We start from the raw sequence: 15,169 nt of genomic DNA, 5'->3' as shown, positions 1-15,169 counted from the left end.
AAGGCTGTAATAAAGCCAAGGGGGTGAATACTTTTACAAGGCACTGTATACACGTTTATCGTCTCTCAATTGACGCATGATCACTATGAATACGAGGTTACAGTGGCATTAGTGGTTTTGGTTATGTTTTTATCCTTCCTAGGCATTTTGTGTTCCATGTGAATTTTTCTGTTTTTTTTTTTTTTTTACTTTTTGTAATAAAATATTTTTATGAAAAATATGTACCTGTGGCTAAGTCCAAACTTTTTTTTCCATTTCAAATCTATCCCTAGATAGATTTGAATCATCTATGGCACCGTTTATTCCTTATGTATCCACAGTTCCACCCTGTGTTGATGCAAGTTTTTCTACCTTTACAAGGAAAGTTGCATTTTGTAAGGGAACTTTTTTCCTCACAACTTGGTGAATGAAGGTGAAGCTCTGCTGACTTCCATCGCCCAATCCTTTTTTTTTTTTTTTTTTTCTTTCTCTCCTTACATGTGATTGGTTATTTGCAAAGTTAAGCTCTGGGGATTATTCCATTGCAAAGTAAACTGCCTAGTTGCCTTTGATCAACCCTATTGTCGCTATTTTTTTCAATATATTAGTTTTAGATTACATTTTGTTTTTCTCTTTAGTGTGTGAAAGTTGCAGTTAAAGACAAGCAGGTGAAGTACTTCATTCACTACAGCGGGTGGAATAAAAAGTAAGTTGAACTGATCTCCTAATTGTATGCCTTGAGACGTCTTTATTTATTATTATTTTTTTTAACTTGTGTGGTTTTTGACCTTTTTCTTGTAAAGCATCAGGATCTCAACAGTAACTAATAGAGCCGTCTCATTTTGTCCTGAACACCACCAAGCGGGTCCTCCTTGATTATAGCCTTAATCTGCTTATGTTTCCTTTAACTGGAAATTAACCTCAATATGTCTATTGACTACTATTCTGAAAGTATGACTTGGGGGTTCTTAAAGTGTAAGTCCAGGCAAAACTAACGCTAACCCTGCTCTGTGCCACGTTCTAAGCCTGATATAGCTAACCCTGTAAAAGCAAAACTAGCTGTACTTGCCTATCCTGCAGCCAATCCGGTCCGGTCAGCCGCGGCGTCACTGTGTAGGCGGGGTGCAGGAAGAGGCATCTGACAACAGAAGGCTCATAGTAAGTCAATGGATGACGTCACTTCCTATTAATTTCACAGCTGTTGTCAGTCCTCTCCTGCACACATCCGCCGGCTGAAGGCCGGCCCGGATCGGGTGTAGAATAGGCAAGTACAGCGAGTTTTGCTTTACAGGGTTAGGTATATCAGGCTTAGAATGTGGCACAGAGCAGGTTTAGCATTAGTTAGGTTTTGCCTGGACTTACACTTTAAGAACCCCCAACTAACGCTAAACCTGCTCTGAGCCACATTCTAAGCCTTATATCTAACCCTGTAAAGCAAAACTCGCTCCAGCGGCGGATGTGTGCAGGAGAGGACTGACAACGGCTGTGAAATTATTAGGAAGTGACGTCACCCATAGACTTACTATGAGCCTTCTGTTGTCAGATGCCTCTTCCTGCACCCGCCTACACAGCGACGCCGCGGCTGACCGGATCGGCAAGTACAGCGAGTTTTGCTTTACAGGGTTAGATTATGTTTAGGGTTGGTTACATTTAGCCTGGACTTCTCAATTACAGTTCCAGTCTGATCTTTAAAGGTGAAGTGGTAATATTCAAGAATTCTAGGCAGCAGCATGTTATATTGTCGTCGTTACATTGGTCCATCTATGAGCAATGTAATCGTGTGTATATATACCATACCTGGCCAATGGCCCAAAGCTGGAAATCAGTGAAATAGACCCCCACGACCCCAGTGATTTTCCCCCAGCTTCCAGGTCCTTCACTGTCCTGGTGGCCTGATGCATTGTGAACACAGGTCAGCCACTCAGCATGGGGCGCCATTCAAAGGGTGCTTTGCATTGTCTGAAGAATGCAAAGTGTTCTGATTTGAAAATGTGGAGAATGCGATGTCACCAGCCACCGCCTCACAAATCAGCGAACGCTGATTTGTGAGGGCGCCAATAAGCAAGCGCCATTTAGAAAATGCAAAGCATTCTCTGAATGGCGCTTGTGCCGAGCAGCCGACCTTCTGTGTTCACATGCGACCCGGAAGCAAGTGAAAATCACTGTATTAGCGGTGTAGTGGTGCTTTTTATTTCAGTGATTTCCAGGTTTGCTTTATATGTAGAAGCAGAACATTACAGGGAAAGGCCAGTTAGATACTATGCTTCAAATAATAAATTCTGCCAACATCCCCAGAACTACTTTAGATAGAAAAACAATACAACCCCAATTGGGAGTTTATAAGCAGAATGAGGAAATGGTAAACAAGTACATCTCACATGGCGGACCCCTCCAACAACCGCCACACACATGCTCTCTGACCCAGTGACCCCAATTTTTTTTTACTGCTAGTTGAATCCATTGACCTCTGCAAATGGTCCCTGTGTGTGCCGATCGTCCCAGCATGGCTGCACTGGTTTCCTTTACCCCCCTCTTTCCTCCTGGCCAATATAGTGGGCGGTGTGACACATCGTGATGAAATATGCCAAAGTATACTTTTTTTTTTTTTTTTTTTTTTTTTTTCTGTGATGACCACATTTTTGCAAAGAGGGAAGGGAAGAAAGCTCCTGACCAGCATAATAAAGCACAATTTATTGGTGTAAAACAAATAAAACTCTGGCCGGAGTGGGGGGAAAGAAAGAATGACCTGTCCCAATGGATATATAGTGTGGTGGTGAGCTGGGAGCTGTGTAAGTGTCCGTTGTGGAGTAGATAGGTTGGCCGTGATGGGGAGCCAGGCTGATAAAGGCATTTCTCGCCTTCGAAACACGTTCCTATTGGCTCACACGGCGGTTGGTTTGACAGCTTCTTTTACTCCTCCTGTTGGACACATCGTCTCCAGGGGGACGTCCGAGCTCTGGATAAACCACACGGCCGCATAGGGCAGACCCACGTCTGTCTCCCTGCATGGATTCCAGGCTCATCCTTCTCCCCGTCACGGCCGGCCAGTCTACTTCACCACGGACACTTACACGGCTCCCAGCTCACCACCGGACTATATATCCATTGGGACCTGTCGTGTTTTCTCCCGCCAGAGAGAGTTATTTGTTTTACATTTTGTTTTTTACTCAATAAATTGTGCTACACTATGCCGGTCTGGCGCTTTCTTCCCTTCCCTCTCTTCATTAGACTGTGGATCCTCAGCCCACAATTGAAAGCAGCCTCGCCAGCACCATCGTGTTAGCCTATTTCTATTGCTTGACAAATCCCATACCTCCGGGAATATAAACTCTCCAATAGTTCTTTTTATTTTTTATGTTTATACTTATTCGTTATGACTACCTTTAATTACATTACACTGTAGTGTTTTATGGTTATGAACATATTTTTGCTCCCTTCTCTTCCCCTGAAGAAGGAAAAAAAATTGTTCTGAAACGCGTTGGATTACCCTATGAACACCTCTAAGGATCTGGCCATACACCCATTTACAGGTTTGGTGCGCCATTATTCAGTCATAGGGTGCCAATAATATGAATTTGGTATGTTACCGTGTCATTTGTTTTATATTGATGCGGATACCAAGATGACTGCTGGGTAATTTTTTATGATTGTATAAAAATAAAGTTTTTCTAAGTTTATCACATTTCTATCACACTTTTATACCATTTCCTCATTCTATAAAACAAATTTCTATCAGCGCAAATAATAATAACCTTAATCACTATGTAGTGATATGTGTAATAGGTGATATAACAAAATCCCACCAAAAAATCTGAAAAATACCCCCCACACCTGGCTGCTGCATGCAGAAAATGCGTTTACTTAACATATAGAATATACATAACAAAACAGTGTTGCGCTTCCAAAATAACTACCAATAAATCCTTAAATGAGAATAACTGATTAACTTGCAATGTAGCAATATACTGAGTGCACAATCAACTATTCGTGTTCCCTGATTGGGAATAGTGAACAATACACAATAATGAAGTATACCTGTTCCCTAAATGAGAACAACAACAAACAATAAAGATAAAGTCCACACACTCAAAAAAAGTAAATTAAAAAAAATGTGAATTGAAAGAGTCCAAATGCACAAATATATAATCCTCAGTCTTCTGCACAAAAACGCACAACACACCACTAGTGCATAAACGTTGAAAAATGCGAGTGCTCTCCTCCACCTCAATATCCTAGCCGCTCACCTCACGTTCTGACCCCTGCTTCACCAGAAAGTCAGAAAAAGCAGGTTCCCTCTCAGGGAGACAAATGGATCAGCTGGTCATGGAGCTCCTATCCCGTCCGTGCGGCCTCTGGCTGATGAGATGGATACCAGCCAGTACAGATTCCCTCAATGGGGTCCGGTGCACAAAGGGATAGAAAAGGCAAAATCTAGTGCTCTCTGTATATCAAAACGGTTTATTTCCTCATCAAAACTTTAAAACGTTACAAACGCAGCACTTGAGCAGTGCAGGCTCAGGATTCATAGAAACGGTTCTATGCATCCTGAGCCTGCACCGCTTAACCACTTGCCGACCGCCTCACTCAGATATACTGCGGCAGAAGGGCTCGTACAGGCAAAACCACGTACCTGTACGTTGCCTCTTTAAGAGGCGGGCCCGCGGCAAGCTCCGTGAGTAGGGTCACGGGTCCTACGGACTCGATCGCCACGGGGATACCCACGATCACCTCACAGGGAGGAAGAACTGGGAGATGCTGATGTAAACAGCATCTCCCCGTTCTGCCTAGTGACAGTGTCACTGATCTCTGCTCCCTGCCATCGGAGCAGAGATCAGTGATGTCACACACACACAGCCCATCCCCCTGACAGTTAGAAACACGCCCCCTAGGACACACTTAACCCCTCCCCGCCCCCTAGTGGTTAACCCCTTCACTGCCAGTGTCATTTACACAGGAATCGGTGCATTTTTATAGCACTGATTGCTGTATAAATGACAATGGTCCCAAAAATGTCCTATGTGTCCGCCATAATGTCGCAGTCAAGATAAAAAATCGCTGATCGCCGCCATTTAAAAAAAAAAAAAAAAAATTAATAAAAATGCGATAAAACTATCCCCTATTTTGTAAACGCTATAACTTTTGCGCAAACCGATCGCTTATTGCGATTTTTTTTTTTTTTTTTTTTTTTTTTTTTTTTTTTCTTTTTTACCAAAAATATGTAGAAGAATACGTATCAGCCTAAACCGAGGAAAAAAAATGTTTTGTTATATATTTTTCGGGGATATTTATTATAGCAAAAAGTAAAAAATTCGTTTTTTTTTCAAAATTGTCGCTCTATTTTTGTTTATAGCGCAAAAAATAAAAACCGCAGAGGCTATCAAATACCACCAAAAGAAAGCTCGATTTGTGGGGGAAAAAAAGGACGTCAATTTTGTTTAGGAGCCACGTCGCATGATCGCACAATTGTCAGTTATAGCGACGCAGTGCCGAATCGCAAAAAGTGCTCTGGTCAGGAAGGGGGTAAATTCTTCTGGGGCTGAAGTGGTTAAGTGCTGCGTTTTGAGTAACGTTTTAATGAGGAAATAAACCGTTTTGATATACAGAGAGCACTAGATTTTGCCTTTTCTATTCCTATATGCACCAGAGCTGCACTGTGGATGAATGAGATGGGTGTCTATATAGACTATTCATTCAAAAAATTAAATATAGTAAACCGTGTTTACTATTTGTCAGTTTGTGAATGAAATATAGTAAACTAAGTTTACTATGTGTCAGTGATTAATACAGAAGCGATCAGTACTGTGATCGATGTCTGTATTCTTTCAGGAAAGGGGCTGGTAAAAGCATGCTTACCAGCTCCCCCCACCACCATCATGCAGCGGCTGCAGCCGGGGAGGTGGAAGAGCCGTCCAGCAGCTGCATGGTGCAGCCCCCCTTGCTCTCCATCCATCCAGTTTCTGCACTAGCTGCAGCCGGCGGGAGGCAAAGGTGGGAGAGCCGGCCAGCCGCTGCACGGAGAGACCCGCACATCCAGATCTCCTGCATTAGCAGCTGCTGCAACTGGCGAGAGGCGAGGTGGGAGAGCTGGCCAGCAGTTGCATGGAAGGGGGCGCCTGGCAATCGGGGAGGTGGGGAGGGGGGGGGCGCTAAAGGAAGGGTCTGATGAGCAGAGGGGGATCTATTTGGACTAACCGATCCCTCTACAGCAAAACGCTGATAACCCTATTTTCGATATATCGGTGCATCCCTATTTAAAAGTCGCTTTTAGGAAGGAGGTGATGGTTTTTTTTTTTTTTACTTCCAGTAAATCTGTTTTCTTTTTTTCTTCTTTTTTTCTTTTTTTCTTTTTTCTTTTTTCTTTTTTTTCTTTTTTCTTTTTTTCTTTTTTTCTTTTTTCTTTTTTTCTTTTTTTCTTTTCTTTTTCTTGTTTTTTTTTCCCTCACATGTTTGGTGTTCTATCTCCCACTTGGAGGTTATAAATGAAATACAGCCGGATAAAATAAAAAATGTGTCGGTCTTCATTTCAGGCAGCAAAGCAACAAAATTTTATTTTCCAGGGGGGGGGGTGGGGGTTGATTCTTTTCTATATCCACTGTAAACTGTTCTGCTTGTCTATTGCAATGGCTGAATTTTGTGTTTTAATTTCTTTTCAGCTGGGATGAGTGGGTACCAGAAAGTAGAGTACTCAAATACGTGGACACTAACCTGCACTGCAAAAACAAAAAGAACTTCAGAAGGCCAATCAGTAAGTATATAATAATGGCCGTGTTTTACAGGAAATTTAATCACTTTTTAGTTTTGGGTGGAAGGGATTGGATTTGTATCAACTTAGGCAGATACTATCCTAAACCCTAAAGTGTATGTAAACCTTCACCATGTAAAAAACCCATGCAGTTCAAAATGTAAATGAGAGGCTAAACATTTGTGTATACATCTAAAAAAAAAAAAAAAAATTCCCTTTTTTTTTTTTTTTTTCTATAAGCGATCACATTCCCTCTGTTCTCAGCAGTAAAGGAGCTGGGAAGGGGAAACAGCAGTACACTTGGCTTCCCAGGTGAAATGCTGTACAGAGAGGGGAGGGGGGCGGGGGTGTCAGGACAAGTCTGAGCATTGGAGGAGAGCAGGTTGTATTCCCAGCATAGCTAGAGAACTGACCATGCTGTGCTCTCCTGCTAAGTGGGGTCAGTTTTTAATAGGAAAGCTGAGGGACTGGGCAGGAACACCAGGGATTTCACACAAAGGAAGCAATACAAAGAGAACAGAAGACTTTCTCATACAAGTACATGATACAGCAGCCACATATCAGGAGTGTGAAATGTTGGGTTTACAGCAAATCGGTTTCATAAACGTGTACACTTGGCTTAGCCGAGAATACAAATCTCAGGAATGATATGTTGGCGGACAGTTTGGTGCTTATCTGGAAATGAGACTAGTAGACCGTTTCAACTACACAATGTGAAGGCCTATCAACCCCCCACCTCCCCCACCCTCAGTCATAAATGGTCAGCCAGGGCATTTCTGCAGTCTCATACATATCCACTTGCTGACCTCTATCTGTCTATCTATCTATACACGTTGTGGTTGACCGAGGTTATGGCTGAAGAGATCAGCCATAACCTGTTTTTGATTTTTTTTTTTTTTTTTTCAGCAGGCAATTGGCTTTTTCATAAAAGGGGTGCGAGCAGCTAATTAGCTGCTGGATCACTATTAGAAGCAGCTGACGGGCCCCTAGTTCCGGCCGCTCGCCAGTGCAGTTTTTCCCGGCGACAGTTCATGTGTCTGGCCACAAAGGTGACCAGAGACATGATCACCTCTATGATCTTGGAGGACCAGAGTGACATTGTCATTTCAGGTCTAGAGTGGAAGTAAACAATTTTGTTTTTTTTTGTTTTTTTTTTTAAAGGTAGAGGAGAGATTTGGGGTCTTATAGACAGATCTCCATAAAGAGGACCTGTCACCCTTATTTCTATTACATGGGATGTTTACATTTCTTGTAATAGAAATAAAAGTGAAAGGGGGGGGGAATTAAAGGGACAGTGTACAATGAATAAAGGAAAAAAAAAAAAATAGTAAAGGGCCCCCATCCCTCCGTGCTCGCGCGCAGAAACGTACACATACGTAAGTCGCTCATGCCTATGTTAAACGGTGCTCGCACCACACATGAGTTATTGCGAGAGCAATAATTCTAGCGCTAGACCTTCTCTGTAATTCTAAACAGGTAACCTGTAAACATTTTTAACCACTTCAGCCCCGGAAGATGACAATTGCGCGGTCGTTTGACGTTGTACCCAAACAAAAGTTGACATCCTTTTTTTTTTTTTTTTTTTTTCCCACAAATAGAGTTTTCTTTTGGTGGTATTTGATCACCTCTGCGGTTTTATTTTTTACGCTATAAACAAAAAAAGACCGACAATTTTGAAAAAAACGCATTTTTTTTTAACTTTTTGCTATAATAAATATCCCCCAAAAATATATATAAAAAAAACGAAAGGACCAACGAAAGAGAACATGGAATACTTCAATTATAATTAGTCTTTGATGAATTTAATATAGGAGTAATGTTGTATATTGGATTTTGAAGGGACCCGTTGGGAGTTTATATGTTTGATGTAATGGATTGTTTGCTTCCCTGTATGTAAGACAACTTAAATAAATGGAGAAATTTGAAAAAAAACAAAACTTTTTTTTTTCCTCAGTTTAGGCCGATACGTATTTTTCTACAAATTTTTGGTAAAAAAAATCGCAATAAGCGTATATTGATTGGTTTGCGCAAAAGTTATAGTGTCTACAAAATAGGGGATAGTTTTATGGCATTTTTATTAATTTTTTTTTTTTTACTAGTAATGGCGGCGATCTGCAATTTTTAATCGTGACTGAAACATGGCGGACACGTCGGAGAATTTTGACACCTTTTTGGTACCATTGGCATTAATACAACAATCAGTACGATTAAAAATGCATTGATTACTGTAAAAATGTCACTGGCAGTGAAAGGGGTTAACTGTGTTTCCTGGGAGGTGATTCTAACCGAAGGGGGAGGGACTAACTACAGGAAGTGACAGATCATGGTTCCTAGCTAATGGGAACACACGATCTGTCACTCCTGTCAGAACAGGGAAGTGTGTGTTTACACACACTCGTCCCTGTTCTGTGTCTCCTGGTCATGCTTGCTTGTGGCCAGCAGTCATCAAGACCGTCGCCCACAAGCACCGGCACCCCTGCTGTGGGCGCGCGCGCGCCTGCTATCCGGACCCCGCGAGATCACGTATAGTAATGTGAATTTGCGCAGGGGAGCCAGCCTGCAGCAGTAAAGCTGCGGCGGCTGCTCCGGAAGCGGTTAAAGCGCCGTCCAAAAAGATTTTTAAGTACTGTAGTTTGTCGCCATTCCACGAGCTTCTGTAATTTTAAAGCGTGAGATGTTAGGCATCTGTTTACTTGGCGCAGCCTCTTTTTTTATATTTTACCAAAATTTTGGGTTGTATAGTGTGGTTTTTTTTTTTTTTTTTTTTTTTGCATTAACCACTTCCTGCCCAAGAGCCGGCGATTCCCTACACCATAAGAACGATCACATTGGCTGTTCCACCTCTTGATCGTTCTTACTAAAGGGGACGCCCCTCCCTTCCGGTGCTACTACCGACTCACCGCTTCTATCGGTGAGTTGGAGACAGGATCCGCCAGCCCCGGATGGTGACCATAGAGATTTCCAGATGGTCGCCGGAGTCTATGATCGTTCGGAGGCCGGGCACGATGTTATGACGTCACGCCCGGCCTCTGCATTCAAACGAATGGCGCCGACGTGGCTGGGAAGCCGAGATCGTTTATTTTTTAAGTGTCAAACTAAAAGAAAAAGTAAAATTAACAATAAAAAAAAATTAAAAGCGCCCCTGTCCCCATGTGCTCGCACACAGAAGCGAACGCATACGTAAGTCCCGCCCACATATGAAAACGGTGTTCAAATCGCACATGTGAGGTATCGCCGCGAATGTTAGAGCGAGAGCAATAATTCTAGCCCTAGACCTCCTCTGTTATTCAAAACATGTAACCAGCAAAACATTTTAAAGCATCACCTATGGGGATTTTTAAGTACCGAAGTTTGGCGCCATTCCACGAGCGTGCGCAATTATTTTGAAGCGTGACATGTTGGGTATCTATTTACTCAGCGTAACTTCATCTTTCACATAATGCAAAAAAATTGGGCTAACTTTAATTTTTTTTTTTTTTTTTTAAAGTTTGGAAAAATTGTTGCGCAAATACCGTGCAAGATAAAAAGTTGCAACGACAGCCATTGTATTCTCTAGGGTCTTTGCTAAAAAAAAAAAAATATATAATGTTTGGGGCTTCTATGTAATTTTCTAGCAAAAAAATGATGAATTTTACATGTAGGAGAGAAATGTCAGAATTGGCCTGGATGGGAAGTGGTTCAAATTCATGAGTGTATTTTTCAAATTCATGAGTGTATTTTTCAAATTCATGAGTGTATTTTTCAAATTCATGAGTGTATTTTTCAAATTCATGAGTGTATTTTTCAAATTCATGAGTGTATTTTTCAAATTCATGAGTGTATTTTTTTGAAAAAACCGCTGTGCAAAAATCGTGTGACATAAAAAATTGCAACGATCGCCCTTTTATTCTCTAGAGCAGGGGTCCAAACTGGCGACCACAGCTGTTGTGAAAGTAAAAGTCCCATGAAGAATTGCAAGGCTGACAGTTGCAAGCACGACTCCCACAGGTATAGGCACGATGCGACTTGTAGTTTCGCAACAGCTGGAGGGCCCCCCCTAGGGTCTCTGCTATAAAAATATCTAATGTTTAACCACATCAATACCGGGCACTTTCGCCGCCTTATTTCCCAGGCCAATGTTCAGCTTTCAGCACTCTCGCATTTTCAATGACAATTGCGCGGTCATGCTACGCTGTACCCAAATGAAATTTTTATCATTTTGTTCACACAAATAGAGCTTTCTTTTGGTGGTATTTATTCATGACTCCATTTTTGCGATATAAGCAAAAAAGAGCGGAAATTTGGGGAAAAAAAAACAATATTTTCTTTTTTCTATTTTAAAAGAAATCCAATAAAATCAAATTTTGTCATAAATTTAAGCCAAAATGTATTCTGCTACATGTCTTTGGTAAAAAAAATCCTGTTAAGTGTATAATAAATGGTTTGTGTGATCACGGACAGATGTACGCAAATGATCATGTACAGATGTGCGCAGGTGATCACGGTCATATGTGTGCAGATAATCATTGGGACATGTGATTTTGCTGGGACATTGTGTTTTGGGGACATTGTGTTTTACACTGTGTACAATGTGTTTCTATGCTGGTGATCAGTGTGTATAAAGCTGTAAAAAAACAGCTCATACACACTGATCACCAGCCGGCTGCTGCGATCCGCTCTCCTCTCCTCACAGACAACTAAAGTGTGAGGAGAGAAGAGCCGATCGCCTAGCAACCGGCTCTCTGTTTACAACACATTGAGGCTGTGATTGGACACGGCCGTCATGTGATCAGGAAGGTCAATCACAGAGCCCTCCTGCCGATCTGAGATGTGCTGTGTCCGGGTGACACGAGCGCATCGGGATCGCACTGCTGCGCGGGCCCTTGCGCGCGCGATCCCCCTCCTTCTGAGGGACGTTCCTGACCGTCCACTCAGGGGAGAACGCCCACCCGGCTGTACATATGCAGTGGCCAGGTGGGAAGTGGTTAAAGGGGGGGTCTAAGTAATTTTCTAGCAAAAAAATAGATTTTTACTTGTAAACAAAGTGCCAGAAAAGGCCTGGAGCTGAAGTGGATAGGATGAAAGGGTTCCCTAATTGGCCAGAGATATATTTGCAGATATTATTCTGATGGGTATGCCTTTTTTGTAGGGCAGGTTGAATGTTCTGATGGTTTTTAGTGTCCTTTTCAGGGATCAGTATGCAGAGGGGAAGATGAGAGCAGCCGCTCCAGGAAAGAAGTCAGCTGCACTTCAGCAGAAGAATGTGGAAGTGTAAGTGAACGGCTTCACCGTTTTGTCATTTACAGTTGATAAAATGAACAGTGACCATATACATTACATTATACAGTGTGCCATGTATCATTGCCAAAAACAGGATTAAAAAAAAGACTTGTGTTGCTGAGGGGTACATAAGCAATAGGGTTGCACTGATACTAGTATCGGTGCCGATACCGAGTATTTGCACAAGTATCGGTACTCGTGCAAATGCACCGATACCTGAAACTGACACTTTCAGGCTCCGTTCTTTGAACTGTCAGTGGGGTCTCCCCTGTTGACAGCTGAAGTATTGAAGTCTGGTAATTGGAGCTATCAAACGCTTGTCCCTTTTTTTTTTTTTTTTTTTTTTTTTTTACAACATTGCTCAGCTGCTGAAATGCTAAAAGAAACCATTGTTTCTTTTTGTATCTTTCTGTTTCATCTGCAGATCAAAGGGATGAACAAATGTCACTGTTTAACCCTTTATTTACTCTAAGCAGCCTTAATTAACACCCTATTCTCCTCTATTTAATTGTTGTTTTTCTGCTTTTTTTTTTTTTTTTTGTTCATGTCTATTTTAAAAACGATAAACAATTAACTTTTTTTAGTTTGCATTGTTAGTGAATATTTTTACACATACAGTGGGTACGGAAAGTATTCAGACCCCCTTAGATTTTTCACTCTTTGTTATATTGCAGCCATTTGCTAAAATCATTTAAGTTCATTTTTTTTCCTCATTAATGTACAAAAAGCACCCCATATTGTACACACAGCACCCCATATTGTACACACAGCACCCCATATTGTACACACAGCACCCCATATTGTACACACAGCACCCCATATTGTATACACAGCACCCCATATTGTATACACAGCACCCCATATTGTATACACAGCACCCCATATTGTACACACAGCACCCCATATTGTACACACAGCCCCCCATATTGTACACACAGCACCCCATATTGACAGAAAAACACAGAATTGTTGACATTTTTGCAGATTCTTTAAAAAAGAAAAACTGAAATATCACATGGTCCTAAGTATTCAGACCCTTTGCTGTGACACTCATATATATATAACTCAGGTGCTGTCCATTTCTTCTGATCATCCTTGAGATGGTTCTACACCTTCATTTGAGTCCGGCTGTGTTTGATTATACTGATTGGACTTGATTAGGAAAGCCACACACCTGTCTATATAAGACCTTACAGCTCACAGTGCATGTCAGAGCAAATGAGAATCATGAGGTCAAAGGAACTGCCTGAAGAGCTCAGAGACAGAATTGTGGCAAGGCACAGATCTGGCCAAGGTTACAAAAAAATCTCTGCTGCACTTAAGGTTCCTAAGAACACAATGGCCTCCATAATCCTTAAATGGAAGATGTTTGGGACGACCAGAACCCTTCCTAGAGCTGGCCGTCCGGCCAAACTGAGCTATCGGGGGAGAAGAGCCTTGGTGAGAGAGGTAAAGAAGAACCCAAAGATCACTGTGGCTGAGCTCCAGAGATGCAGTCGGGAGATGGGAGAAAGTTGTAGAAAGTCAACCATCACTGCAGCCCTCCACCAGTCGGGGCTTTATGGCAGAGTGACCCAACGGAAGCCTCTCCTCAGTGCAAGACACATGAAAGCCTGCATGGAGTTTGCTAAAAAAAACACCTGAAGGACTCCAAGATGGTGAGAAATAAGTTTCTCTGGTCTGATGAGACCAAGATAGAACTTTTTGGCCTTAATTCTAAGCGGTATTTGTGGAGAAAACCAGGCACTGCTCATCACCTCTCCAATACAGTCCCAACAGTGAAGCATGGTGGTGGCAGCATCATGCTGTGGGGGTGTTTTTCAGCTGCAGGGACAGGACGACTGGTTGCAATCGAGGGAAAGATGAATGCGGCCAAGTACTGGGATATTCTGGACGAAAACCTTCTCCAGAGTGCTCAGGACCTCAGACTGGGCCGAAGGTTTACCTTCCAACAAGACAATGACCCTAAGCACACAGCTAAAATAATGGAGTGGCTTCACAACAACTCCGTGACTGTTCTTGAATGGCCCAGCCAGAGCCCTGACTTAAACCCAATTGAGAATCTCTGGAGAGACCTAAAAATGGCTCCACCAACGTTTACCATCCAACCTGACAGAACTGGAGAGGATCTGCAAGGAGGAATGGCAGAGGATCCCCAAATCCAGGTGTGAAAAACTTGTTGTATCTTTCCCAAAAAGACTCATCAAAAGGGGCTTCTACTAAATACTGAGCAAAGGGTCTGAATACTTAGGACCATGTGATATTTCAGTTTGTCTTTTTTTAAAAATCTGCAAAAATGTCAACAATTCTGTGTTTTTCTGTCAATATGGGGTGCTGTGTGTACAATATGGGGTGCTGTGTGTACAATATGGGGGTGCTGTGTGTACAATATGGGGGTGCTGTGTGTACAATATGGGGGTGCTGTGTGTACAATATGGGGGTGCTGTGTGTACAATATGGAGGAGCTGTGTGTACAATATGAGGTGTTGTGTGTACAATATGAGGTGTTGTGTGTACAATATGAGGTGCTGTGTGTACAATATGGGTGCTGTGTGTACAATATGGGGTGCTGTGTGTACAATATGGGGTGCTGTGTGTACAATATGGGGTGCTGTGTGTACAATATGGGGTGCTGTGTGTACAATATGGGGTGCTGTGTGTACAATATGGGGTGCTGTGTGTACAATATGGGGTGCTGTGTGTACAATATGGGGTGCTGTGTGTACAATATGGGGTGCTGTGTGTACAATATGGGGGTGCTGTGTGTACAATATGAGGTGCTGTGTATACAATATGGGGGGCTGTGTGTACAATGAGGTGCTGTGTGTACAATGAGGTGCTGTGTGTACAATATGGGGTGCTGTGTGTACAATATGGGGTGCTGTGTGTACAATATGGGGCGCTGTGTGTACAATATGGGGCGCTGTGTGTACAATATGAGGGGCGCTGTGTGTACAATATGGGGTGCTGTGTGTACAATATGGGGGGCTGTGTGTACAATATGGGGGGCTGTGTGTACAATATGGGGGGCTGTGTACAATATGGGGGGCTGTGTGTACAATATGGGGGGCTGTGTGTACAATATGGGGGGCTGTGTGTACATTAATGAGGGAAAAAAAATGAACCTAAATGATTTTTAGCAAATGGCTGCAATATAACAAAGAGTGACAAATTGAAGGGGGTCTGAAT

At 42.3% G+C, this 15,169-nt stretch overlaps 1 protein-coding gene across 2 annotated transcripts in view; it reads left to right on the top strand.

Annotated features, from left to right (window-relative positions):
• Positions 1 to 537: 537 nt before the first annotated feature.
• MORF4L1 (mortality factor 4 like 1) overlaps positions 538 to 15,169 on the top strand; it is a 33,898-nt gene continuing 19,266 nt past the window's right edge. Inside the window, exons 1-3 of one of the 2 annotated variants that reach the window (XM_073618257.1) lie at positions 538 to 685; positions 6,633 to 6,724; positions 11,891 to 11,971. In XM_073618257.1, coding sequence (XP_073474358.1) covers positions 11,913 to 11,971 — 59 coding nt within the window. In that variant the 5' untranslated portion in view covers positions 538 to 685; positions 6,633 to 6,724; positions 11,891 to 11,912. Of the gene's footprint in view, positions 686 to 6,632; positions 6,725 to 11,878; positions 11,972 to 15,169 lie in introns of both variants that reach the window. The other variant, XM_073618256.1, reaches the window with a different exon arrangement.

The sequence above is a fragment of the Aquarana catesbeiana genome, linkage group LG03 (assembly GCF_042186555.1).
Source record: "Aquarana catesbeiana isolate 2022-GZ linkage group LG03, ASM4218655v1, whole genome shotgun sequence".
NCBI lineage: Eukaryota > Metazoa > Chordata > Amphibia > Anura > Ranidae > Aquarana > Aquarana catesbeiana.
The sequence above is the reverse complement of the archived record's forward strand: the minus strand, read 5'-3'. Positions and strand labels throughout refer to the sequence as shown.